Genomic DNA, 26,169 nt, shown 5'->3' on the forward strand with positions numbered 1-26,169 from the left:
GTGGGGAAAGGGGCCCAACTTTATTTGACTTAAGTGGTGTGTGAACACAGGCTCTGCCTCAGTTCTATGACAACACTTTAAAAGAAACAAATAAAAGGCATTGCATAGTTTCATAGGATGATATAAATGATCCTACAAAAACATTTTATATCAAAACAAACAAATGCCCGATCAGGAGTGACATGTATGTTTGCGTGAGGCTGGATGCATTGCGTTATTTGCTTTGTGTGTATTGGTGAGGTGTGTGTGTGTGTCTGCAGGTGGGATTCGGGGGGCTTTCAGTCATGAGTGATTAACAGTCTTCCTCTAACAAGGTGTGTTATTAAAAGGCTTGGAAGTAACAAAGGCCTCTCTGTCTCATTCTTCAGCTATCAAAGCGTTTCACATTGCATTCGTCTCAGCGTGCGCTAATGTGCACGCAGGCTAATTCTCCTCTTGCTTTACTTCCTTCAGTCCTTCCCTTTGTTCCTCTTTCTCCCCCTTTCCAATCGCTCAAACATGGCCGACTGCAGGGCTGTTTCGCCCGCCTCCTTCGACCTCGCCTCCTTTCTATCATCTTCTCTGTTAAGCGCTCGCCCCCTGTGGGAAGAATGGGATGACGTCGCGAAGCCTGATAGGGGATATGCATGCACACACCTGTGTGGAGACACACACACAAACACACAGACACGCAGGCATATTTCAGGGAAATGCTGACAGCAGTTCATCAGAGCATCTGCGTGCAAGCAGAAGAAACTACCAGCGAATACGATAGGATGGCTCTAAAGGTGGTACCTGTTGTTATCGCTTCATTCCCTAAAGTCAGTTGAAAGATTTGACATTTTATTAGTTAGTCACTCAATCATTCAGGCAGAAAATTATCTGTCTGTCAGTCAGTCAGTCAGTAAATAAGCCAGTCGGTAAATTAGTCATGCAGCGAGTCAGTAAACAATTCAGTCACTGACTCTGAATTTAGTCTGATCATTAAATAAAGAAAGAAAGAAAATAAATCATTCACTCATCAGCCAGCGAATCAATCAGGAAAAATAGAGGAATAATGAGTCTCCCTCTTAAGATGCAGCTTCATTTTGTCCTCACAGCCAGAAAGACAATGACCGCTTAACCTCTGTTCAGCCTGCCAGCCTGAGATAGCACTTGGCCAATTAACTCCATCCCCTCTCCCCCCTTATGGAAAGAGTTAGCATCAGAGTGTGTGTGTGGTTGATTATTCATGTCGGTTTGTGAATGTATGTTGGCTGAAACCACCACCTGTCTTCATGAGTGCGCCTTAAACAACAATGTCCAACAACAATGTTTATGATAAGAGAGCCTACGTATAATCATGAGTTATTCTTCTGCGTGCATGTGTGTGTGTGTGTGTGTGTGTGTTCCATTACCCCACGAAGGTTGATAGTGCCATCCAATTTCCCCACTCTGTGTGGCTTTGCAGGTTCTCTGAACAAATTGTTTTGACTTATTATTGGTATTATAGGAAGAATTGTGGAAATACTGAAGTTTCTTAAGACTTAATCAATTCAAAGAACAACCCAAAAATCTCTTTGTGAAATACGTGACTACTTTTTTAATAATTGCGGATTAAGTATGACAGTGGATTAAAAACTTCATGTAACTCCTCCGGTTTGCATATATGTGTTCGCCTGTGTCGGACATTTGTAAGAATTCAAAAGGAGACGGTGTCTCACAGTGGACAATTCTTAAGCGTTTTGTCTGCATGCACTCACAGCTTCATAAATAGCCAAGTTTCAACATGCATGCCTCATAGATTGCAGGCTGATCATTTGTGTCGAGATGCTCCGTTGATGGAAGTGCTCCTTCTTGATGTGCATGAGGCTAAGAGGGCTCGTACTGAGGGGGGGAGGGGGCACTATCGAGTGGATTTTGTTGGCTCATTATTCAACAATCACCTCTGCATCCAAATTGATGGTTCTTTACCTGCAACATGACCTGTGGGTTTTGTCCCAGGGGGCTCCAGATGATTCAAGTGTAATTGACGGGTTATGTGACAAGTCAAGGCATAGCTTAGCCCTTGACTGCCGCTCACATTTGACGAATGTCCACACACCACCTCAGTCAGCACAATCTCCTCAATTCCTCTCCTCTATTCCATTCCTCCACTCATCACTTAATCGCCCCCGAGCTCTCCTTTATTGGCCCCTGTCCTCAGTCATCTTTATGATCTCACTCACGTGGGAAACTCTCTCGTGGGAGCATTGGAGTAAATGAGCCAGAAACACTGCAAGACATAACACTCAATTTAACCTAATTATTATTTGACAAGTGCAATTGTGATATACTGTATCCGTGAAACTTATTTGTCTAAACATCAAATATGCTTTTTCACTGAAACAATCCATATTTTGGAGATGGTATTTATTTATGTCCCGTCTTAACCCTGATTGACAGTGTGTGTAAGATTGAGATTACATTTACTGTGTAGGTGGTTTTGTCCTCAACTTCCATTGTTTCAAAACTCGTACCAGCTTCTCTTACAGTCCCCTTCACTAGAAATGTGCTTTGCTTCTATCTGCTCTGCCTAACTTCATATTCACCAGCATCTCCTGCACTTCTCAATGACTCCCACTCTCTCTGCGCTCGAACGTCAACTTTTTTCTTTTTCATATGCCAGCCTTTTAGAAAAGCCTTTTTATTGGATTCTCAGCATGTCTGCATTGGCGTTTGTGCCCCAGAGGACCTTACTGTGCCCCCTCAAATTAGAGATTTGCGCAGTGATCCAAACTCAAGCACTAGCTAGATGTTTGCTGTAAATCACAGTGAGAGGACAATTTTACTGTAATATCATCGAGGCTTTGAAGTATCTGTTAAGTATGATGGTGATGTAGTTGCACCTCATCAAAATAAACTCCTGCCAGATGCATTTCTTCCATTGTTCACAAAAACAAATATTGAAGGGCCGTTTTTCACGGCAACCTTTTCACGATGTCTAAATTGTCTATAAACAGAAAGGATGTGCAGAGAATAACATTTGACCGACGTATTGTTTCCCCCAGGTAAATACGCCATGAGAGATTTGATCCATCGGTTACCGGGCTGCAGCAGCAGCAGCAGCAACAACAACGCCACCGGCAGTGGGACGTCCGGCACCAGCGGCCCACCCAGCAAGGCCATGTCGGACGACACGGTAACCGCCATCTGCTGCGCCCTGCACGAAGTCATCACCAAGAACATGGAGAACGCGAAAGCCCTGCGTGATGCCGGGGGCATCGAAAAACTCATCGGCATTGCCCGCAGCAAAGGAGACAAGTGAGTGGGACAATATTCTGGAAAAAAAACGCTGGAGCCTTAAGTGCCGTTGTCGGATGCGGGAGCAAAATACAAAGAGGAAAATGTACAAACTTCAGAGTGAGCACGAGGACAACGGGGGAACGTTCTCCAATAAATACGGACAAACATGCCCCGAATAACTGTTTCAGCTTGACGGGAGACCTAGCAAGATGTTCAGCTCGCTGCCGTGGAAACTGCCGGGTCAGGGGTTGCAGTGACGCAGTGGGTGTTATCGGAGGTCAACCGCTCATTCGTTGTTAGGGGAGAGACGCTCTATTGGAGGAATGGTGCTCAAGGGCACCATTACAGAGAGAGATGAGGTGCCGGAATAAACTTTCATAAGAGCAAATCTCACTGTGAGGGTAGTTGGCTGCTAATGGCCCACACATCTTCATTTTCCAGGGTTGGCGGACTGAGGATGAATACTCCTTATCAGCAGCGCCAGGCGACGTTCACATAATTACACCCTCTCTGATTGGTAAAATGCCATTATAACATCGCCTTACACGGCCGCTGTTCACCAACTTATTTGAAACAGCAGGAGCTGAATAATGCATTGAATTGAAAGAATAATATAGATTTGGGTGTATGACCTTGCATTTGAAACATTGCCTGGGCGCATCCGCTTCATACAAACTACAACAAATTTGGCAGCGCGTAAATGTTGTCGTTGACTTGTTCCAGCGTTTCAATATGTTTTTCATTAGATTAGCCGGTTATGATACATGCTGGGGGTATGTCATTGTAGCAGAATGGTAAAGTAGCATGTCGTTGATTACATTACGCCATATTTCAATCGCAGAAAAGCTCCTTGTACTTCTCACTGGGAAAAAATTAAAACCCAGAGTGAAGCTGATTTCAGGTGGACTTTAGTTCATCTTGGTGCACAAACGGATACTGAGCATCCCTCCTGCTTCCTTCTTTCGCTGTTAGGAGGGCAGGGCTTCTGAACCGACTTCTTCTAGAGTCATTTTTCAGCTAAGTGGCAGGAATGGGGCCATTAGCATGGCAGAGAGGGTGATTTAAAACTCATCTGGAAACACTCCGTTTTTTCTACATAGAAAATCCTTCTGTGCAGAAATGGCTCTTGCAGCCGTCACGAGGGCCACTGGCCTGCACCCATCTTGTGCAGCTGGTAAAGGCAGGAGGGCAGAAGGACACAGCGGCATTATCCGAAGAAATGTTGGCCAGGAGAAGTAATTCTCTCTCTCTCTCTCTTTCCCCTGACTGTCCACAGACACTCAGCTAAGGTGGTGAAGGCAGCCTCTCAGGTCCTTAGCGGTATGTGGCAGTACAGAGACCTCCGCTCCCTCTACAAGAAGGTAGGAGGTTTTACCCACCATGTACTCCATTCGTCGTCGCAAACGCTTTGTTTACCTGTTATATTTTACTCTTCACTGACTTACTGCACAGTGAATCCTTGTGGCATACCAGTCACTTTTTAACCGTGCTAAACAGGGTCAAACACAGCAAGCAACGTTACCGTCGATCTCCTTCTTCCCAATATTATGTGCGTACGTGTGTCTAATAGTTGAAGTAATGAGACCTGCAGATCATGGCAATTAACTTGACGTCCCTGTACGAAAACGATATGCATCATAAATCATAACAGATCCATCACGACTGGATTAACTAATTGTACAGCATTGTGCTTCCAGCACGATATCTGATTTTGGGAAGATGGATTTAGTTGCACTTTTTAAGAATGATGTTTGGGCTGTCCACTAATTGATTGGTGGTCCGTACATATGCTCTAATAAAGGCCTTGGACTGTAACCCTTTACTAAAGGGTTTTTAACCAAATTTGTAACCCTACAATTTTATTAAAACATAGCCTAAACTTTTAAATACCACACAAACGCAAATGCAAACTTTTTATACTCTGGAGGCTACGAACCTTTTTTTTGGATTACAAAAACCCAGGATATCACCCAGTGTTGAATGTATTTTTATTTGTATTGATGTGATCAAGGATTCACGGAACTCTCCGTTACTTTTCCTCCCCGTCCTCCCCAGTTGGGTGACAATTGATCCAATTACTTTTCCAAATAGCAAAATGCAAAACATCAGGTGAAGTGATCAATACAGGTGTGATGAAGGTTTTAAACCAACCAGGAGCTTTTACCCAAACACCTCCTCCTTCTCTCTCTACATATACTCCCTGTTTGTCACTTTCCCTCATGAATTCCTCTGAAGATGGCTGTTGGGCGGAAATGTTAAAAGAGCTGATCCCTGCCATTTTTTTTTTTTTTTTAAATAACTGCTGCCTTCTAATAGGCTAGGCTCCAACGGACTCCTCCGTTGGACCAGTCGGAGGACCCGGACCCTTTAGCCGGGCTACTGACCTCCTCCCTCCGCCCCATGGCTCCCAATTTGAGTCCTGTCCGAAAGTTAATCCCAATCTTGACCCCGCCCTGCCCCCCCTCATCAAAAGGGATCAGACCAGCCACATGCAGGCACATTTTATTTGCTTCCATTTGAACAAGTTGGCATTCAACTAAAAAGCACCACCTTTGAGTCTTTGAATAACTCAATTAATTAATAAAAAGGTTCACTGCGGTCAACGAACTAGCCATCGCTTGCCCGCCGAAAACTACATGAAGCTCCGCCTCCACTGCCGCACAGAGAGCCGTGTACTTGTTTTGTACAAAGTGTATCATTGAACGTGTCCAAATTGCAAAAGAATTACAAAAAAAAGCAGTCCATTTGGGCCTCCGATGATACACCCACCCGGTGTGAAGTAGATTGGCTGAAAAAGTGAAGCACACGCGGGAGGAAAGAAAAGACAGATTCTTTATTATAACGTTAAATGAGTAAAAAGCTCTCCCTCTAGACGTCAGTGTCGTATTTGAATGTAGTCCGTGGGGTTAATGGCACTAAGTGTGTTTCCACGAATGCTTGGAGTGTGTGTGTGCGTGCACGTGTGCGGTTTTGCGCTCTTCGGCCCCGAGGTCTCTCATAACCTCTTCCAAACAAAAATAATAATGGAGTTCTGGCGGGCACCATCACAACTGAGCAACAGTGTTTACACAGGCAGATGGATCAATAACTTTGTTAGTCTCTAGCCTATTTTTCTTTTATTTACCATACAACACACGCAGACTTGTGCACACACAGACGCACACAAGCTAACCTCGTAGCTAATAGGTATTTAACCCAAAACAGTGTTGATGCCGCTGGCTACCAGGATGCTGCAGCTCATTAAAGCGGTAGAAAACTGAGAACACGAAGGAGGACAGACACAAGCCAAAAGTGAGAAGAGTTGTGTGTGTGTGTGTGTGCTGCACTGACTCTCACACACTGTTATCTCTCGCTTTCCCACTCACATTTTCCTTTTTCTCCTTCTCTGGCTCTTTTTTTTGTTTCTTTACAACGAACCAATACCGGGGCTCCAAACGACTTGATTTAAAGTAATGGCGGATGTTTGTTCCTTTCACATTACTCAGTAATGGTGTTGTGTGAAATATGTGCCACCAAGGTTAGCTGCCATTCAGAGCACCAAACGTTCAACATGTCTCAATGAAATACGCAGAAATATTAAATAACACATTCCTGGAAGGTGTCCTTGGCTTTGAATCTGTGTTTTTCATCTGTTTTGAAGGGAAAATAAACAATAGTGTGCACCGTTGCGACAGTTGATACTTTTGTGACTCACATAATTAAGTGTCTTTATTATTCAATTTTGTCCGACACTTTTAATGGGAAAATCTCTTAGAGGACATTCTTCAGAACAGCGATTGTATGCTACAACACAATTCACCTTAAAAAGTAATTTCACTCAGATGATAAAGTGATGGATTTTCCTACGTTAATTTCAAATACCTGCACAGCTTTCCAACATGTTGTTAAACTCGAAAAACAAGAGTGAGCCGACGTTCTAAAGCAAAAAACAGTATGAACAAAGTATGTTTTGATGCATTAGAAATGAGTTACAGAAAATGAAGAGAAAAACCAAACCGAATGCACCCCAGTCGTCTCATTGCATGATCATCTTCCAGCGGGTTCCCGCTCCACGTCCGAGACTTGTGACTGTTGCAGCAGTCACTTCAAGAGAGGCCGCCCCGCGGCATCAGCGTGTCCTCGCCTCATCCCGACGACTGTGTCGCTCTTTATTCCTCATCCTCTCATCCACAGTGTTGCACAGTATCCCCATGTGGCCGCTTGGAGCCTCGTCTGCTTCACACTTCTCTAATCAATCCCACTGGATGGTAAAACACTGCAGTGATCAGACGTGAAGGTCATTGGCTTTGCTGTCTGTCTGACAAATATTGCTTCTTTTTTGGGGGGGGATTATTTATCAGTTTATTTTTTACCCCATCCGTCTGCCTTTTATTTTTTCCAGACTATAATTTGACCGTTTTATATAATGAAAGAAGCAATTTGCTCATTTTTATGGATGCACATTTCAAAACCACCGCATTTGATCAGATGTGAAATAAATATTGATTTACTAGGGATTCTTTTGATATGAAACAAGATATCTGCAGTCCTGTTGTAATATCCTCAATTTTATCAACCTGTACTTGTCACTGTCATAATATTCTACATTTTGAAGTTAAAATGTGGGTTTAACCAAGAAAACTTGCCGGTCAAACAATTTAAAATCTCTAACAGACATTTTCATAACACTTGTTTGGTTAGTAAAACCGCTCCATAATCCTATATTCAGTCACTCTAAAAATGACTTTTAAAGGCCGATAGACACCATACCTCCTAAATGATATGAACACAGCCCTGTGAGTGACAAACCTAATTTCATAACTGTGTAAATTGTTGCGTTAGAGGATCCCCCTCTTTGACTTTATCACTGCAGTCCAGAGTGCGCAGTAAGTGACTTAACTGCTGGTATCCCTGCATGACGTATTAGGTCATGGGTGTTGGGTGCTGCAAAAATCCTGTTAGGTTCCAATCCAGACATGGATTAGCACACAATTTAGACGAGAGCGGAGTTTGAGTCTCTCGAAAATGTTTGCAAGCCAAAGTGGAGGAGGAGGAAGAGCGAGTGGCTAAAGGAGTTTTTTTGTAAACGTAGTTTGAAGATAACCATGCCTGAGTTGTGTGTGTGTGCGTGCAGTTTTGATGAGAGGTAAAAAGTGTCTTAGTATAGTGAGACGGGCTGTGTTTGCAAGTAATAGTTTGCTTTTAAAGTTCTGAACTAATGAGAGCATTTCAAAACACACTTTGTAAAAGTCATGGGTACGCATGCGTGTTTGTGTCTCTGAGTGTAAGTGTGTCTTTGAAAATGTGGTTGTTGTTTTTTTGTCAAAGATGCGTTAATCACGTCCTACAGCAGTACCATGGAAGCAGTCTGGCCTGAGAGAGGCAGAAAGAAGAGAGAATTACACCAAACGAGCCGGGGCTGCCCAGCATTTGTAGAACGCACTAAAATGGTTGACTGCCCACAAATAAACAGTAACTTGCTATGAAAATAGCATTCGGAGATGACTTGAAAAGATCAGTGGTGCAGCAGTCATTAATAAACCAAAGCCCAAATCTGTTTGTAGCAACACTACAGCACTGACTTGAGGATAAATCATTTATAAAAGTCTCCAGGGCGGCTTTTACCAACTTTTTTTTTTTTTACCAAGTATTATTTGACAGGATGCGTCTTGATTCTGTGTGTGAGTGTTTCATGTGGGCTACTGTTCCATGTAGAGAAGCCGCGGGTCAAATTTTCAAGTAAACGACAAATGTGCAGAACTGAAAATTGTAAATTAACCTATTCTTAATAGGACCACAAGGACTCAATTCTCTGCCTCACTTAGAGGGAGAGAGAGAAGATGTCTATCTCTCACACACACACACAGGCACACGTATCATTATCATATCGCATACATACATCACACTTACATCACACAAATCAGAACAACAGCTACACACACGAAAGACAGATGGGGTTGAGGGTCAGAGAGATGCTGCGTTCGTCACATGTGTGACAGATTTACAACATGATGTGTAATTCTATATGTGTGATGTGAGTGAGACGTGTGTGTGTGTGTGTGTGTGTGTGTGTGTGTGTGTGTGTGTGTGTGTGAGGTCACCGATTGCACAACAGAGTCCTTTGCAGGATCGTTGCACACAGAATGCTCAGGATGTTCCTGTAAAATGAATGTTTAAAATGTGTCCTAATGTGTTACTGATAAAGTTTTTCAACTGGTGTGTGTGTGTGTGTGTGTGTGTGTGTGTGTGTGTGTGTGTGTGTGTGTGTGTGTGTGACCACCTGATTACTCATCAAAGTTGTGTATAGAAAAAGGGAATGGTGAGATGCTTTTTGTCGATAGAGGCAGCCAAAATAAATCCATCGTCCACTGCCACACTGCATAAACGGTGGAAGGACTTCAGTGGACATCAAACCCACCTCAGGCCTCTGAAGCTGCTTCTGTGTTCAGCCTGGTTTCCCTCTGATGTCCACCTGTATCAGACAGTACGAGACAGAGAGATGTGCAGATAGCCGGTCTCAGTATAGAGCCCAACAACTGTGTCTTGGGAGGCTCACAGTGTTGGTCATTTGCAAGAAAAGAGTGGAATAAAGGGCATTTCTGGAATCCGCAGAGCTACAAGCAAACAAAATAAAGAATGCAAAGGTCAGAGGCACATTATTCCAGTGAGGACAAATGGATCATGTGTGAGTGAACGGCTCGCTACTGCAAATCGGAAAATGTGTGTGAAATGAGTGAGAGACATAAAACGGATAGAAGGACGGTTAAAAAAAAAAGACAATTTACAGTGGTGGACGAGGGCCAGAGAGGAGCTACTACTCAACATGGGTAACCTTTTATAATTTCTTTTTTTTTTGCCATAATTGCTGTCTGGCATAGGCACCGCCTGAGACACACACACACACACACACACACATTCCCTCTTTGTTGGGGCTGTAATCGCTTTTCATCTCCCAGTCCTGTGACCTTCAACTATGGTGGTGAGAGCAACAGGCAAAATGGTTGCCTAGCAACCTCCTCTTTTTTCCTCTAATTTACAGTAGGGCCTGAAAAGGTTTAGGGAGTAAGTGAACGAGAAAAAAAAGGAGGTGAAAATGGAACAAAAAAAAAAGTCGGAGGGCGAGAATAGGTGAGAAATCTGAGAACAGGTGAGCGAGTTTGTGTAGACGATGATGATAGTGGACATAATGTTTGCTTACAATATACGATATATCCATGTTTCATATTGGATATATCGTGGTCCTAAAGAGTTTGTTTAACGTGTTTCCGGTTTTATTTTGAAGGCTCACGCTCCATATGTTTCCTGGTTCGTTTACCTTTTGGCCTTTGTCTTTTTTCCCCTGATCTTATTCTCTCCATGTCTCCTGTCCTCATCCTAGTGGTAAATTGATTGGGCTTTTTGTGTTTTTAGTATAATGTGCTTTGGACTGTCCTCGCCTAGTGATTGTTGCAACACTCCTCTCCTCCAACCTCCTTTTTCATTGAACCGGCTAAGTGATTGAGTCCTTCATTGGAATCATATACGAAATGTTGATGTGTATATTGAGCCTGTTATAAATCCAACATGACAAAATCAATGAAGAGCTGGAACAAGCTGCGAAACAATATACATCATACTGTCAGATGGGGTGTGTGTATAGTCTTTCAATTCTTACAGCTACTTACTGCATAAAGATTAGGGTGCAAAGTCAATTAATAGATGGAGAGAGACAATAAGTAGGCTTTGACAGCCATTTGAATATATTTTCAAATTCTGTTCTTTCCTGATTATAACCGTTCTTGCCATTTTGTTTTGTCCTCATTTTGCTTGAGGGACGGGGGTGGGGAGGGGGCTTAAAGACCCCTGTGGATAATTCCTAAACCTCATTTCTAGACGTTGAGTCACATGAATAGGCCGCAGACTGCACACGTGCAGAACTCATTCGTCATTCAGTATTCAGCAACGGCGTTCGTTTGAGAAACATGAGTTCGCACCTAAGGTGCTTTCATGGTTTGTAAAACAGATTGAGTAAGCAGACTGAAGGAGTAGCGGATAAATAGATGAGGACAGGAGGTATAGGTGAGACTACCTTTTCAAACCTCTGTGTCAGAGGATCCAGCTGTCCATTAGTCCCTATGCTGTGCCAGGGAGTGAGGGCAAAGTACACGAGACTGGGCTCAGTCCAGACTATCTCTCTCTCTCCGGCTTTACGCTCCCTCCCTCTCCCTCCTCCTCCTCGCAGCTCTCATTACTTTCCGTCATCTTTTGTCTCCCTCTGCTTCTGTCCTGTCCGCCCCCCTGCATCTCATCTCCTCCACCTCTCGGTCGCCTCGTCCTCCTTCCCTCCGTCTCAAGAAGGGCTTCACCTCTCCTCGCAGTCCAACCGGTCCTCGGGGCGGTAAACCTATGAGGGAGCATGTCTGCATTAGCTTTTATCACACGCTGGTGCTTTGCTTTCAGAGGTACCCAATTATCTTAATGCTAAATTGAATTTGGTTCCAGCTCTGTGATTGTTGTTGACTTTCATTATCCATTTTTATGAAAAGGGCTTTGTTCCAATCATCGCTGAGCTAATACGGATTGGTTTGGCAGTAATTAAGCTTGTGGAGTTGTATTCATTTTTTTGTCTGAGGACAGTTGGATATTGACTACGCTCGGGCTTCACGCAAGTGTGTGGATTTGTTGTGTGTGTGGATGTTTGAATATGCCTGTGTGAGTATTTGTCAGTGTTCCTTATTGTCCAGAATACATTCTTGACTTGCCATTCAAAACATGTAACAAACAACCAAGGACAAACTTGTTCCTCTGCAAACATTTACTTTGTCCACTAAATTCCAAACATTTCAATCATCCTTTTCATATAAACAAGCGTGTCTTCAGTAACCAATTGTTCCTAAAACTCCGTTAAAAGTTCTTTAGAGGCCTTAAGGGCTACAACATGCGTACAGGGAGGGTTTTATCTTGAAACCTCCACACCACAAATAGTTCTGTGCTTCATCAATGCTGGATCAGTGTTGTTGCTTTATGAAAGTGGTCAATATGAATCGATTTTGAGTTTGTGCAGTTAGTTGATCTGTTGTTTTTGTGTGTTCTCTTTGCAGGATGGTTACTCCCAGTACCACTTTGTGGGCTCTGCCTCAACGATAGAGAGGGACCGACAGAGGCCCTACTCCTCCTCAAGAACTCCCTCCGTCTCCCCCGTTAGGACATCCCCGAATAACCGCTCCGGTGAGGAACATGTGACACTTTGAATTTTGAATACAGAGATTGTGCGGGGTTTTTTTTGTTTGTCTGTGCCTGGTTTTCCTTCTTTACTGTGGCTCTTTTCAACAACAAGTTTCAGTTTTAAGTTTTTCAACTAAGAATTGTTTTGCATAGTGAGTGATTTTCTATTGTAGCATATATTTGAGTTTAGATTAAAATAATTTAGATTTTGGCCTCATATGTGGCTGAGCATGAAGTACAGGTGCAAACGTTGGTTAATAAAGCCTTGAGTCCAAAGCTCAAACAGTAAAGTCATCAGAGATGGTTTTTGTGTTTGTTTCATGGCTATTGATTCAGGATATTAAGCAGACGGGTGATATTTTTGTGTCTTGTTACTGTTACTACTACTAGGATAGATAAAAACCAACCTCATTCATTTTAAGATGTTTCAATTGCTATTTAAAATTTAGTTGGTTCCATTTGTAAAAAAATATATATAATCTACAACTTGTGGTTTAATAGTGAGTTAAGTGGCTCTTAACTGACTGTCTAAAGTTGATATCATCTCACATGGTCATTTACAAGAAAAGCCAGAGTGGAATCAAGGGCAATTCTGTAATCCGCAGAGCTACAAGCAAGGAAAATAAAGAACGCAAAGGTCAGAGGCACATTATTCCAGTGAGGACAAATGGATCATGTGTGAGTGAACGGCTCGCTACTGCAAATCGGAAAATGTGTGTGAAATGAGTGAGAGACATAAAACGGATTGAAGGACGGTTAAAAAAAAAGACAATTTACAGTGGTGGACGAGGGCCGGAGAGGAGCTACCACTCAACATGGGTATTTTACAATTTACTGAGTGGTGCTGCCTGTTTGCCCTGCTTCCTGTCTTTATGCTGGACTTAACCAATCACCTGTTGATCATGGCTTTATATTTAACCTGCTCGGTGAGAGCATATTTTATGTTTATTTCCCAGTGTACATCTGTTGAACTGTTTCAAATGGTAGAATGATTATCGAAGCAGGACAGACATTGTATTTGTCACAGCCGGTATTCAAAACGAATTTACGTTGTCGTAAATGATTGTTCTCATCTAAGCCCTCTGTTAGGGAATCCATTACAGTTATGCAGTGTGGCAGTGGACGATATAGTGTGTGACAATACAACTAACTGCACATATTTGCACGTGTGTGTGTGTGAGACATGATCACAACCAGAAGGTCATGCATGGATTATAATGAAGTATGCTACTAAAAGTAGCATCAACACTTACCAGTACATCAGTCTTTACATCGAGACTAAGTGGCTGTTAGCGCTAGTGCTCACCAATCAGACTGCTGTATGATTAGCCTTTAGCTTGAGCCCATTGGCCTTCGTGCTTAGCAAAAGGTGCATTAGCATTAGCTGTTAGCATCAGTAGTTTAAGCGCCTTTAGCTGTGCGTTCTCCAAACTGGGCTTAGCAAGCTGATGAGGCAGAAAAGTACTTTTCCTTCCTCTCGGCTTAGATAGGTCTTCAAGGACCCAGCTGAAAGAGAGCGGTAGAACGAGGGATGGAGGGAGGGGGAGAAAAAGAGTCTTTGTGTGTGTGTGTGTGTGTGTGTGTGTGTGTGTGTGTGTGTGTGTGTGTGTGTGTGTGTGTGTGTGTGTGTGTGTGTGTGTGTGTGTGTGTGTGAGAGAGAGAGAGAGAGACAGAAAGGGGGGATTGAGATAAACAGAGAGGGAGATAAAGAGAAAAGGCAAGGAGGCAAGAAGAATTAGGGATTGAGGGAGGGGTAATGCAGTGAGGAGGAAGTGAAGGATGAGGATTTCACTTTGGCCGGTGACATTGAAAATAAGCAGTTTTGAGATCATAGTGCGGAGAGAAATTGTGGATGTCTGTAGTATGTCTGAGGGAGGTGGGTGGGAATGGGAAACTGCTGGAAATGACTCCCATCTTCTCTCCTGCTCCTCCTCTCTGCACTCATCGTCTCTCCCTTTTTTGCCTTTCCAGTCTTACGCCCCTTCTCGTTCATCCGTACCATTCTTCTCCTCCTCCTCTGCAGTAATCCGACTTTCTTCTCACCTCTCCCCCGGATCTCTTTTTACAGGCTGCCTCAATGTGCACACACACACACACACACACGCATCTGTATCTCCTCTTTGCATACGCTCCAGACTTTCAATCCGTCCCCTCAGAGATGGATCAAAGCAGAAGGAGTAATGATGGCGTGGAGGAGCAATGTAAGAGTTAGTGGAGAGTCCCAAAAAAAACTGAGTAGAGGAGGACGCAGGCTACAAGGATGACAAAGGGAGGAGACGTACCTTTGCATCCATCATGGCCCCCACAGGGTCCTGATGTGTCTTGGACTGATGGAATGAGTCTCTCAGCCTCTCATATCCAGCAGTTAAGAGCCAGGTCCCCACGGTAGCCGTAACCAGCAGTGATGATCTCTGAGGCCGCCTGTGTCTGGGTTGAGCATCCACCTTTAATGGAATTCGCTGCGGATGTGACAAATTCGGAAAAAATTAAAATCAAAAATGTGTCAAAGTCATAATAGCCTGTAGCCTCTGTCTCCCCCTTTTTTATCTTGGCCTACTAAATGTGTGTAATTGAATTCACCACAACCAGGTCTGCATGCATTTCTTTACAGACATTTCTGTTGCATGACTGACTAATCTTGTGTCTTCCAGACAAATTTAATCGCATGATTACATTTGTCGGGAAGACACAAAATATCTGAACCGATAAGTGGTCAGATTGCGACCCTATCAATGCTAAGAATTGAAGAAGTTAGTCCTTTTTAGTATTTGAATTGACAAAGTGAGAATCTCCGGAAAAGCTTTTTTTCTACTTTCTGCTATAGTCTACAGGTTTTTTGATCAGCTTAGACAAATGTTGGAAGTGTGTGTGTGTGTGTGTGTGTGTGTGTGCGCGCGCGCACTTGGTATATACATATTTCTCTGCTCCTAACATCACTTCTCAATATAAGGTCCAAAGGGTCTGAAGAGCCTGTATATTTAAATATTTACTGTAAATAGGGTGGGTAGTTACATGGATGTTAAACTTCCTCTTGTTTAAAAGAACCACATTGATTTGTTTATTGTATCGAGGCTTTTTGACTTTTTGTCAGGAATCTCTATTTCAACAAAATAAAAAAATAATTCTACTAAATTATTAAAAGCTTTGGTTGGAAATGATGACCTTTTGTCTTGTTGGGGTTGGTTTTGACCCAGTTATAGATAATTAGAGGCTAAAACACACTGACAGCCAACTCCTCTCCCAGTCATGTGAGTTTTAGGGGATTCTCATTTTGCCGTGTTGTCTAGTATACCTGCACCAGATCAAAACAAAGACCACCATGTGAGGTGAATCCAGTATGGAGTTAGTGACAACAACTGACTACGGCCTGAGGCTCACACCCAAAACATTCAAATCAATATTTCAGCCTACTAAGGTAACCAAGAGACGAGAAACAAATTGGATGATTGACACTTATTTTTAGTGTATTTTACAGCTGACTTAAGACAAGGGTCAAAACCGACCCGAAGAAGGTTAAGAGCTGATGCAAGAAGGCAGGATTCTGGCAATTTGATATGTCAAGATACTGGGGACTGAGTAAGCACTTTAAATATGCTGTAGGAGATTACATTGGGGGGGTGTGGGCAGGGGGTCGGAATATAAAAGCGAGGGGAAAATACATTGTATGTGTGCTGGGTCTGCACTTTTGTATATCTGTGGGCTTGCATTTGGTGATGCATTCATGGGTGTAAAATAGAGGATGGGTAGACAAAGGGGGACATTTATTAACCAACCAAGCGTAAGCATCAATAAATTCACAATTAGTGTTTTGTTTGGGAAAGCGATTCCTTCCACATATGGAGTTAAATTACAGTCTATTCAACAGAGCACATTGGGGACATGATGGGAGGTGTTGATGACATATTGAACTTCTTTGATGGATCGATCGAGGGGTCTCACAAAAAAGGATTGGAACCACTGAAACTACTTGTGCAAGAGTTGGGGCACATACTGTCTGAATTGAGAATATTTTCACCAGATCTAAATAGTTGATCTTCAAATAATGTATTCACAAAACTGTTTGCATTTGTGTGTGTGTGTGTGTGTGTGTGTGTGTGTGTGTGTGTGTGTGTGTGTGTGTGTGTGTGTGTGTGTGTGTGTGTGTGTGTGTGTGTGTGTGTGTGTGTGTGTGTGTGTGTGTGTGTGTGTGTGTGTGTGTGTGTGTAAATTCCCAGGAGTCTTATAATATGCTGGAGGTGACCCTTTATGCTGACAAGCTAAATGATGAATAATGACTGTGCACCTTGAAAGGCAGAGACACACACACGCTAATATAAGCACGCGAGTGTGAAGCTACATGCTGTTCAGGGTCTATGCTCATTATTTTGTGTGTGTGTGTGTGTGTGTGTGTGTGTGTGTGTGTGTGTGTAGCGAGCGCTCCAGCCTCCCCCAGAGAGATGATGAGTCTGAAGGAACGCAAGATGGACTATGATTCCACAGCAACCAACGCTGGTTTCCATAGCAACAAAGGAGAGCACACATCCCGGAAAGACGGCATGGCAGGTGCGAATGTGTGATGGAGAGACACGGCAGAATTAAATTATAAAAATATATATATATATATATATATATATATATATATAAAAAATGATTATTTTTTCCGCCTTTTATCTTTCTTTCATCCATTTCTCTTCATTTCTCCTCATGTCTTTTTTCTGAGACCACACTGGTCTTTCTTCTCTCAGACGCCTAGATTTGTTTATGTTTGCCCGTCTTTCTTCCCAGTATCTTTTTGCGCTGCTCTCTTACTATCCCTCCACTCATGACTTGTTTTTTCTTACACTCCATTCCATTGCGTCTATCTACTGGTCTCTTTCCTCTTCTTCCATGCTGTTCTTTTGTCTCGCTCTCACGATGTTCTCTTGAGGGCACTGGGGATGTAGTAATTGCCAGACTTTTAAACAAACTGCAGGGAGATTTTGGATCTAATTAACCGATTTTTAGCTAAGCCAATTGTGTTGGTTTCCCACGTATTTGTTTGTCTATGAATCATTAGCCGCAGTATGGGAGCTAGTTATCTTTCCCATAAGGTGTTATCTTTCTCTTTTTCTATAATCCGTTTTATCCAGTTCAAGTATCCTGTGGAACATCAACGTTGTTCCGAAACTCTTACCTGACCGCCTGCGATGACATCAAGCAAAACCAGGTGAGTAATCGGAGATCAACACGTGTACTACGCACACTGCTATGGTTTTAGCCTCAGAGGTCAGGGGTCTCATAAATTGGCATATGCTGTCATAACACGGCGGTTATTAAGAGAGATAACCGCAGGACGGAGGCATCGCAGACACACAAATGCGCACGGAAGGTGTCCGGCTGTGATAAGAGGCACAATGGCGGCGTTCGCTACGGAGACACGCCTTCAGCTCAGTCTGCATCAAACCACTGCAGCCGAGCGCCAATTAGAAGCATTAGCTCGGCTGATTGCGCTAATTATTCGCCTCCGGTTTAAGGATTCTTCTGGTGGAAAGGGAGCGCTAACTGTAAGCAGCATGGCCTTTCAGTACAAAGATAAGACTATGTTGTGTTGATATATGTGTTTTCTACATAGTTAAAAACCTTTCGCTCAATGGGAAGAGAACCCACTACTGAATAATCACAATTGGTGTCTCAGAAATGGGGTTTTGACTTCATCTTTTAAAGTGTGTGTTTATACATGCAGACACACGCACACACATTAACACACAACTAGCCCTTTGAGAGTTAGTGTTCAAGAGGAGTTTCCTCTTTCAGTACCTGCATGTAATAGAGAATTCACAGCATGAGTCTCCTATCTGAGCCTGTTTACCTGCACCACCCGTCTCCCCCATGAGCTCTCCTCTCCATCTCTCCACCTTTTTATCTCCCTTCCCGATGACCAGTCATTCTTGCTTGCCGAGCCTCACCACCACCTACCACTTTTACCCCACTTCCACCTGCTCCCCCACCAGGCTCCAACCCAGCCCGGTGTCTTGTCCCAGCAGGACAGCCCGTCAGCAGCCGTGCTAAAGGACTACGACCCCTACCCGCCCCCTCCCTCCTTCCCCCAGCCTCAGCCGCCGCAGCCGCCACCTCACAGCCAGAGTCGCAGCTTCAGTGAGGTCTACTACGAGGACCAGGGACCTCCAACTCCACCGTCCCACCCGCAGCCACAGGTGCAGGCGCCGTCCCAGCCCCAGGCCCAGCCCCAGCAGCCTCCGAGCTCCACCGGACCCCCCAGAGACCCGCGGGAGGACCTGCGCATGCACCTGGGCCTCAAATCCACCGGCAACTACGTAGACTTCTACTCGGCCTCACGGCCGTATAGTGAACTGAACTATGAGACCAGCCATTACCCGGCCTCGCCTGACTCCTGGGTCTAGTTGGGCCGGAATAATGTTGGGGGGGAGGGCGGGGGCAGAGAGGGAGTCTGTGTGTGCGAGTGTGAAAGGATAACAGCAAATGGCCTGTTGCAACGGGATCTGGTAGCCAGTGGCAAGAAATGTGTGTTCTTTAAATAAGGGGGAAGACGGCGGTAGATTGAGTTGAGAAGCGACGTCAGGTCAAGTGACAAAGAGATACTGTGCATGTGCATGCAGACATTTTCCGGACTTATTTTATTTCTCTCTTTTCGGCTCCATTGCAAAACCATTGAGTGGATCAAGGGGGACTAGATGTGAAGAAGTTGGTTTTAAAAGGTGAGGGAGAAGTGGGCAGGGGAGTACAGAAAGAGAGAATGACCAGCTGGAGCGAGTGCTCGAGCGAGATCGGGAGGAGAGGAGGGCGATGGGATCATGAAATAATGGGGAGGAGGATGAGAGCGAGCTCTTACGCTGTAGGAGCGAGAAGTGGCCCGACCTTTTGTTGCAGAGAGAGAAGACGAGGGGGAGGGATGAAGATGGCGTGAGGGTTCTTTTTAGGAGGTCAGGAGGAATAAAAGCACAGGAAAAAATGAAATCACATCAGGCACACGGCAAGAAGTGGATGTGTGACAAACGTAGCACTGCTTTAACCCAATCACCACCCCCCCTCCTTTTTTGTTGCAATGGCCTTGCCGCCTACGGAGGCTTCTGAATTTATTTCATTGAATGTCATCTTCAACAGACTTTTTTTTGCGTTCATTATTTTTTTTTTTTTTACTTGTACTTTTCAAAATTTTCACTTTCAAAAACATTTACACATGTTTTTGATGAGGGCACTTGTGAAAACGTGATTTTTTTTTTTTTTCCCCCCGTGATTGACAACTGACTGAAACAACAAAAGCAACAAAAATACGCACAAGAGACGGACATCGTCACGATGGATGTCAGTGGACACCTTTTTTAGTTTTGCCCTTTTCCAGGCCGGAGAGGAAACCCTACAGTGTTTGTATTTCTCTCCCTCTATCAAATAAATGTCATTGTGGACATGTTCAAACCGATTGGCAGAGCTGTATCGCTCCCGAGCCCCCCCACCCCGTCAACAAAAGTGCTTTTTCACTGCCTAAAGAAAACATGTGTATGTTTTAAAGCACACTCTGTCTTCAGGAAAGGCTTGTCTTTTCCTATTTGGCGAGCCGATATGTTTGACCTTTTCCGTGGTTTCTCATCATCACTTGTGCATAGAAAAGTGGTCCGTCCGAGTGTACAGCAGCGATTAGAGGAAGAGAGAGACATGACATTGTGCCAAACTTTGACACTCCTCGTGGACCAGTCCTGAAGGACATTCTGTCGAAGTTTCTCTGGACGACGGATGGGTGACCTTTTACTTTCTTTTTTTTATCAGGTAAAGCCGTACATATTGCTGGGGATGATGGGGAAACGTCTCTCTCCCGTAGATGTACAGACCTGCCTCTCTGTGCTGGCTGAGCGTGTGTTGGGACACGTGTGTGTGTGTGTGTGCGTTTGTGTACGTGTGCATGTATGTGAGCGAGTGTGTGTGTGGCCCGTGTGAGTACACGTAAATTGAGCGAGCGTATCTATGCATGCATGTGTGTAGTAGTGTGTGCGTGTGCCTCCTGTTGTGTGAGTGTGCGTTCCTGTATAAATCAATGTCCAAACAAGGCATTCCTACCGACAGTTTGTCCAGTTTTACAACATGAAAAGGTAAAAATCACTAGAATGAATTGTTGAAATAGAATGAGAAATCTATGAATATATGAATATAAATATATATATATATAATTTTTATGTGCAGATGTCAGTGTCACTAAATGCAACAAATGTTCGCAGACAAAAAATGATTATGTGGTGTACAACAGGACTCTTGTTCACTTGACCTAAACATGGAAGCTGCTGATCGGGCCCCCACCCCCCCTCCTCCCTAATCAAGACAAAAGAAGAGAAATCCCACCTGAAGATGCTCAGGCTTTGGTGCGAGTTGTGTGTTTATTGTGTGTCCATGCTTCTTAGATGACCCTGCTGAGAGAGGACCGTACCGTACTTGAACACGAGGAAAAATAAAAGACTCTTTGCAATCCAACGCCTTGGTCTCCACTGATGTTTTAGTTAGGGATGTCCAGTTCTTTCAAGAAATAGCAGCTGATATTTTCTTCACGTGTACGTTGTATAGAGGGGTTTTCTATCGCGGGGAAACATTAGTCATTTGATGTGTGTGTGTGTGTGGGGGGGGGTTCATCTGACACACTTTGATATATTTTAGGTAATGTACAATTTAAGCTTGTTCCTTCGTTCTCTTATTTCAAAAAGGACCTGAAGTGGCTTCAGGTGGAACATTTGCCTTTCTGCAGCCCTCTTTCGGTTTCTCAGCCGGACTTTAAAAAAGCGGCTTAAAATATGATAAAATCTACTAAAACCCCACCAGACTTGAGATTTGACATTTGATTTTCGGCCTGAGCTGATGCCAAAAATAATTCTGCGTACTTCATATATGGAACACAATGCAAAAAATTCAGTTCTAGCCTAGACAATTTAACACTGTTAGCAACGCTGTTACTGGGGACTTGACGGACAGGCCTAAGGGAATGTGTTGTAATCCTATTCACACCACTGATAATGAGCCTTACTCTTACTTACACAGTGCATGTACAAAAATGACAGGATGCTGTGATGTCGCCTCATTGAGGTTTGGTTAGAGTGGTGTTAATAGTATAATTCAAAGATGTGAAGCCAATAAAAGGGCTCAAATTCACCAGCCTCTATTCTCACGTTGATGACACAGTGCACAGACATCAAAGATGCGGTAATGGAAATTCCCATTTTCATATTTTTGTTCCCTTTTCATGTCGCTCCCCCTGACTTTCATCCCATTCATCCAGATATTCATCCCCAGATTGAACTGAACTCAAAAGCATGCTAAATGAATGAGGCTGAGCATTTGTTACAATCCATTGGCATTGATTTCTCCCTCTTCTCTCCCCCCTCCCCTCTTCTTCTACCTCTTCTTTGATGCCGTCTCGGTTTAGGCCTGTGAAATGCTCTGTTCGGTAATAACGCCACCGCCTTGATTATTAGGCTGCACAATAGAGGCTTGCCTCCTCTGTGTGAGCACAGTCCCATGGTGGAAGGATGCTGCAAGTTAATGTGGCATGAACATATAAATCCTCAATTTTCTTACGCACAACCTCTCTAGAAAACTGCCTTGTGCCTTCCTGCGTATGCCTGCGGCCTTCACTGTTTCACTCCCTCTCTCATAGCTCGCTCGCCCTCTAATTCTCACAGCCTCCCTGCCCATTCAGCCATCACACGCCTCAGGAGAGGCTCAAAAGTGTATGTGTGTACATATACAAGTGCACACAGGTGCATGCCCGCATAAAGCCGGGGGAGGGTGGGTGAAGGGAGGGTCACAGTGAGATGTAGTGGAAAAGGAGGCAGGGGTCTAGTTGGGAGCAGGTGGAGGGGTCTGGGATTTATACTCTGAGGAGTTGAGCGTGAAATCAATTTGTGTTTAAGAAGAGTGTGGACCTCAAGAAATGATTGCGCTCATCTGAAATGGCGGAGACTGAAGGAGGACGAAGGTGAAAGGAGGAAAAGTAGTGATGAACGAGAGGAGGGAAGATGGGGAGGTGAGAAAAGAAAAACCTTCAGATATAATATAGTTAAACAATGTGAGGATCAACCGCAGAAAAATTCAAGACACTAAAAGTTTTTTTGAGTTATGATACACCAAGAAATAATGAGGAGAAGCGTGTGAAATGGGCCCTCAACTGCTGTCAGCTGGAATTAGGGCCCTGTTCAGAGACAATCTACAGCTTAAATCATGTGGTTCTGTAGCTGCTAAATGCTCCATATGTGCGCCAGCTGACTGGCTAACTGTTTCTTCCGGCTAGACCGGCTGCACACAGTGGATCTTTAGCAAAGCGCGACTGTGGAGCTGAGTAAAGGGCCGGGGTTGTGATTGTGGAATGCAAAAATTTACAGAGTGTCAGATGATTGGAGAGATAACGTACAAGAGTGGAGATGGCGTAAAAGCAGGCACAGATGACTCGAGCAGTAGCAGCCTCCGTGTACCTCTCATTTCTCATGTGCCCCGCTGTCATACATTCTGCTGCATTTACCGGCTTAGCCACAAAAAGAAAAACTGTCAGGGAGCCTCCCCACAGTGAGACGTTTACTGCTTTTTGACATGGTTGTTGTCATGGCTCATTTACATCTTGCAGGAAACCGCAGGATGCTTCAATTTGAGCCTTTCCAAGAATCCTTAAGAAGCATAATGCATAAATAACTCAAACCATACAGAGGTTAGTGAGTATTTTGCACTCACGTGTCTCTGTGCTGCCGTTATAATGATGGCTACCCTGTCTTGAGGGAGCTGGAATACTGCCCTCACAGTAAATATGTACATTTCAAAGTTTTCGTGTTCAAAATCGGCACTACATTCGCTGTTTTCTTACTGAACCTGACCTCAGCCTCCTTGTGGGGGAACCGGAGCAAAGGAAGTAAACCTCTGGTGATCAATAAAGCAATGCATCATCGCTAATCAATCTGCTTGTTGCACAGCTTCCTCTCCTTTTCCAACATGTTTCAGTTTGACGGCGATTGACACAGACACATGCACGCAAGCGTACGCAAATACGGATGGTTCTCTGTCACATGCACACACGTGCACACATAAATACACCCAGCGTAAGGCGTCCTGTCAGGTATTGAATAGTCAGTGGAGCAGAGGAGAAGCCCTGGTTATTCATGTGTGATAGTGTTGCTGCACAGGACCCAGCTGGCTCCCACGGAGCCTCACACGTGTGTGTGTGTGTGTGTGTGTGTGTGTGTGTGTGTGTGTGTGTGTGTGTGTGTGTGTGACACGGAGAGAGAAATAGTATGTATGTGTCAGTGGCATGATTGTGTGTGTGTGTGTGTGTGGAAACAAATGTGTGCGTACGTGTGCACACCTGTCAGCTTGAGCAAATTCACTCACCTGTGACGTCCTCATTCTGTCTCCCTGTAAGCCGTCATTGAGAGTGCTCCTCTCAAAGGCCCAGGCAACACATGGAGAGACACACACACACACACCTTCATATCAGCCATGGGCAGGTGTTGAGATCACTGACTTCTGAAGAGGATTTCACCTTTGGCAGTAAGAATGTCTGCCATGTATTTTCACCCTGTGCAATGAATGCTCCCGCCCTCTCTCATTCTTGCATGTGTGTGCATATCAGAGAGTGCAAAAAGCGAGGAACAGGAAAGGAGCACGGAGGGAGAGTGACACAAAGAGTGTGTGAAAGGGAGGAAAAATATGAGCTGTAGGTATCTTTTGGTTTGATGTTGTGACGTTTCTATCACTGCCACTTCAGTTCATCTTAGGCCAAGGCGACAGTGATGTCCTACAAGACAAGCTCCCGCTTTCACAACTGGAAATGCTTCTCTGAAGTAGTTGAGCTGCATTATTCCATCTAGTGGGCTCATATGTACCCACACTTGCGTGCATGGATTCATGGATGCGTGCATTTCTTTAAGCAGAACCAAACAAGCTCATACACAATGCTGACAAGGTTGCTCAAATAGTTATTTGATATTCTATCATTTTCATATATAAAATACTATAACATATTATTGTAGGACCCTCATGGGTTTTGCATTAAAAATGTTGTTGCTTCAAACCCAAACTCTGTTACAAACTTGAGGTAATGCATTCATCAGGCAGGGGGGCGCTGACAGTGTCAAGATGCAATATGACTCATGAAGAGACTAAAAGTCTGAATAACTGGTCCTCTGATGCTAACAACCGTATTATAAAATCGTTCTAGCACCCTTTTGAGTTAAGATATAATATACTTAAAAATGTATTGCTAACATTTTAGTATATTACAAAATACTGTAATTTCTAAATCCTGTCTCATGAGTCTGAGGAGACAAATTCCTTTTGGTGCATGTGAGAGTTTGAACTTCAATCCAAGGCTGCATAGATATTTATGGTTCATCTCAGACGAGGCCGAGGCCTAGGATGCCACAGACTGATGCCAATTACAAAAATGACAGTGAATGACCTCTGTTTGTGCAATTGTGACTACTTCCATTAAAAATGGTAACTCAACTTGTCTTGTAAGAGTTAACAAATCCCAAACATTTTAATTGGACATCCCGATTCATCCTTTTATCACAAGACTGCTCCCTGACCGGCATGTGAACTCCTGGCCTCTTTGATTGCCTGTCAACACTCTCCTCAGGGACGCTAACGCCCTGGCAGCAGATTTTTGTACTTGCTGTGACCACCTCTCCTCTGCTAAATCCCATTGCTCATCAGCTGTGTGTGTGTGTGTGTGTGTGTGTGTGTGTGTGTGTGTGTCTTGGAAGTTATCTAAATGCATCTGTGCTTCAATTTTTTTTTTCGTGTATGCCAATAAATAATTCAAATGTACTCAATTAGAAATGTTGTTTGTGCAGCCGAATGGCTTTGGGGTGTTCATGTATGTGGACTGTGAGTTCAGCAAACATCTCTTCTGCTGGCGGTCCGGGTAAAGTATGCAGCTGCCACTTCAGTTGACAATTGGTCTTCACTCATCGCTGTGACTGTAGCACACACAAATCACATGAGTCTACATGTACTGTAGATGCATGCACACTGATCAGATTCTTTATTCACATAAAGCACATTGCAATACAAACAAGAATACATTAAAGCTGCTCTGCCACCACACACAGATGTGGCTGTATTGTGCATGCTCTTAATCATGTAGTCTATGAATAGCCCGAGGTGCATAGCTTTAAACTATTATCCAGTTTCAGTTTTATTAGAACTTTTCTCCTTTACCTGTAACACCAACAACAACACGTCTATCACAATGTCACCTAATGAGCCACTGTGGAATCACAGTGCAAAAAAAACAAATAGGTGGTCAGAGAAGTCACCATTCGCACACACACACAGTGCAGTTTATTGCTCAAACTGCTGCTGTTTTGTCACGACAGTGTGCTTAAAGGGGAGCGACGGAAAGTGGCTTGCTTCATTAGAATAGGGTTTGACTAGTGCTTTGTATACGTTTCAGTGCGTAGGTGGATAACTACTCGTTTGCAATCTGCTCTTATATAAATATTTTTTTAATAAAAAATAATCAGTTGGAGCACAACAGAATTTATTCGGACGATTAACATAATACATTGTATACATGTATGTATACAATGTATTTTTACTTTTAGACTACCGACCGTGGTAAATAAAAACTAATTTTGACGCCAATGCTAATAATTTCAAAATTATGATAAAATTAGAAATTATTATTAAAAATCCACTATCGACTCACAAAACTGCACCAGCTCACAGCGGTTTTCACGTAGCAATTGGCTCCACATGACGTCAGCACGCTCCTTACGT

The 26,169-nt window shown here is 43.7% G+C and overlaps 1 protein-coding gene across 8 annotated transcripts in view; it reads left to right on the forward strand.

Moving 5' to 3' along the window:
• The window catches only part of ctnnd2a (catenin (cadherin-associated protein), delta 2a), a 195,364-nt gene extending 174,481 nt beyond the window's left edge, over nucleotides 1–20,883 (forward strand). For 3 of the 8 annotated variants that reach the window (XM_078095732.1, XM_078095733.1, XM_078095739.1), the window contains 6 exons: nucleotides 3,009–3,261; nucleotides 4,520–4,604; nucleotides 12,303–12,429; nucleotides 16,837–16,968; nucleotides 17,535–17,611; nucleotides 18,327–20,883. In XM_078095732.1, the coding sequence (XP_077951858.1) occupies nucleotides 3,009–3,261; nucleotides 4,520–4,604; nucleotides 12,303–12,429; nucleotides 16,837–16,968; nucleotides 17,535–17,611; nucleotides 18,327–18,806 (1,154 nt within the window). In that variant the 3' untranslated portion in view covers nucleotides 18,807–20,883. The remainder of the gene's footprint in view (nucleotides 1–3,008; nucleotides 3,262–4,519; nucleotides 4,605–12,302; nucleotides 12,430–16,836; nucleotides 16,969–17,534; nucleotides 17,612–18,326) is intronic. The other 5 variants (XM_078095734.1, XM_078095737.1, XM_078095735.1 and 2 more) reach the window with 4 other exon arrangements.
• The last annotated feature ends 5,286 nt before the right edge of the window (nucleotides 20,884–26,169 follow it).

The sequence above is a fragment of the Gasterosteus aculeatus genome, chromosome 21, assembly GCF_964276395.1.
Source record: "Gasterosteus aculeatus chromosome 21, fGasAcu3.hap1.1, whole genome shotgun sequence".
Taxonomy (NCBI): Eukaryota; Metazoa; Chordata; class Actinopteri; order Perciformes; family Gasterosteidae; genus Gasterosteus; species Gasterosteus aculeatus.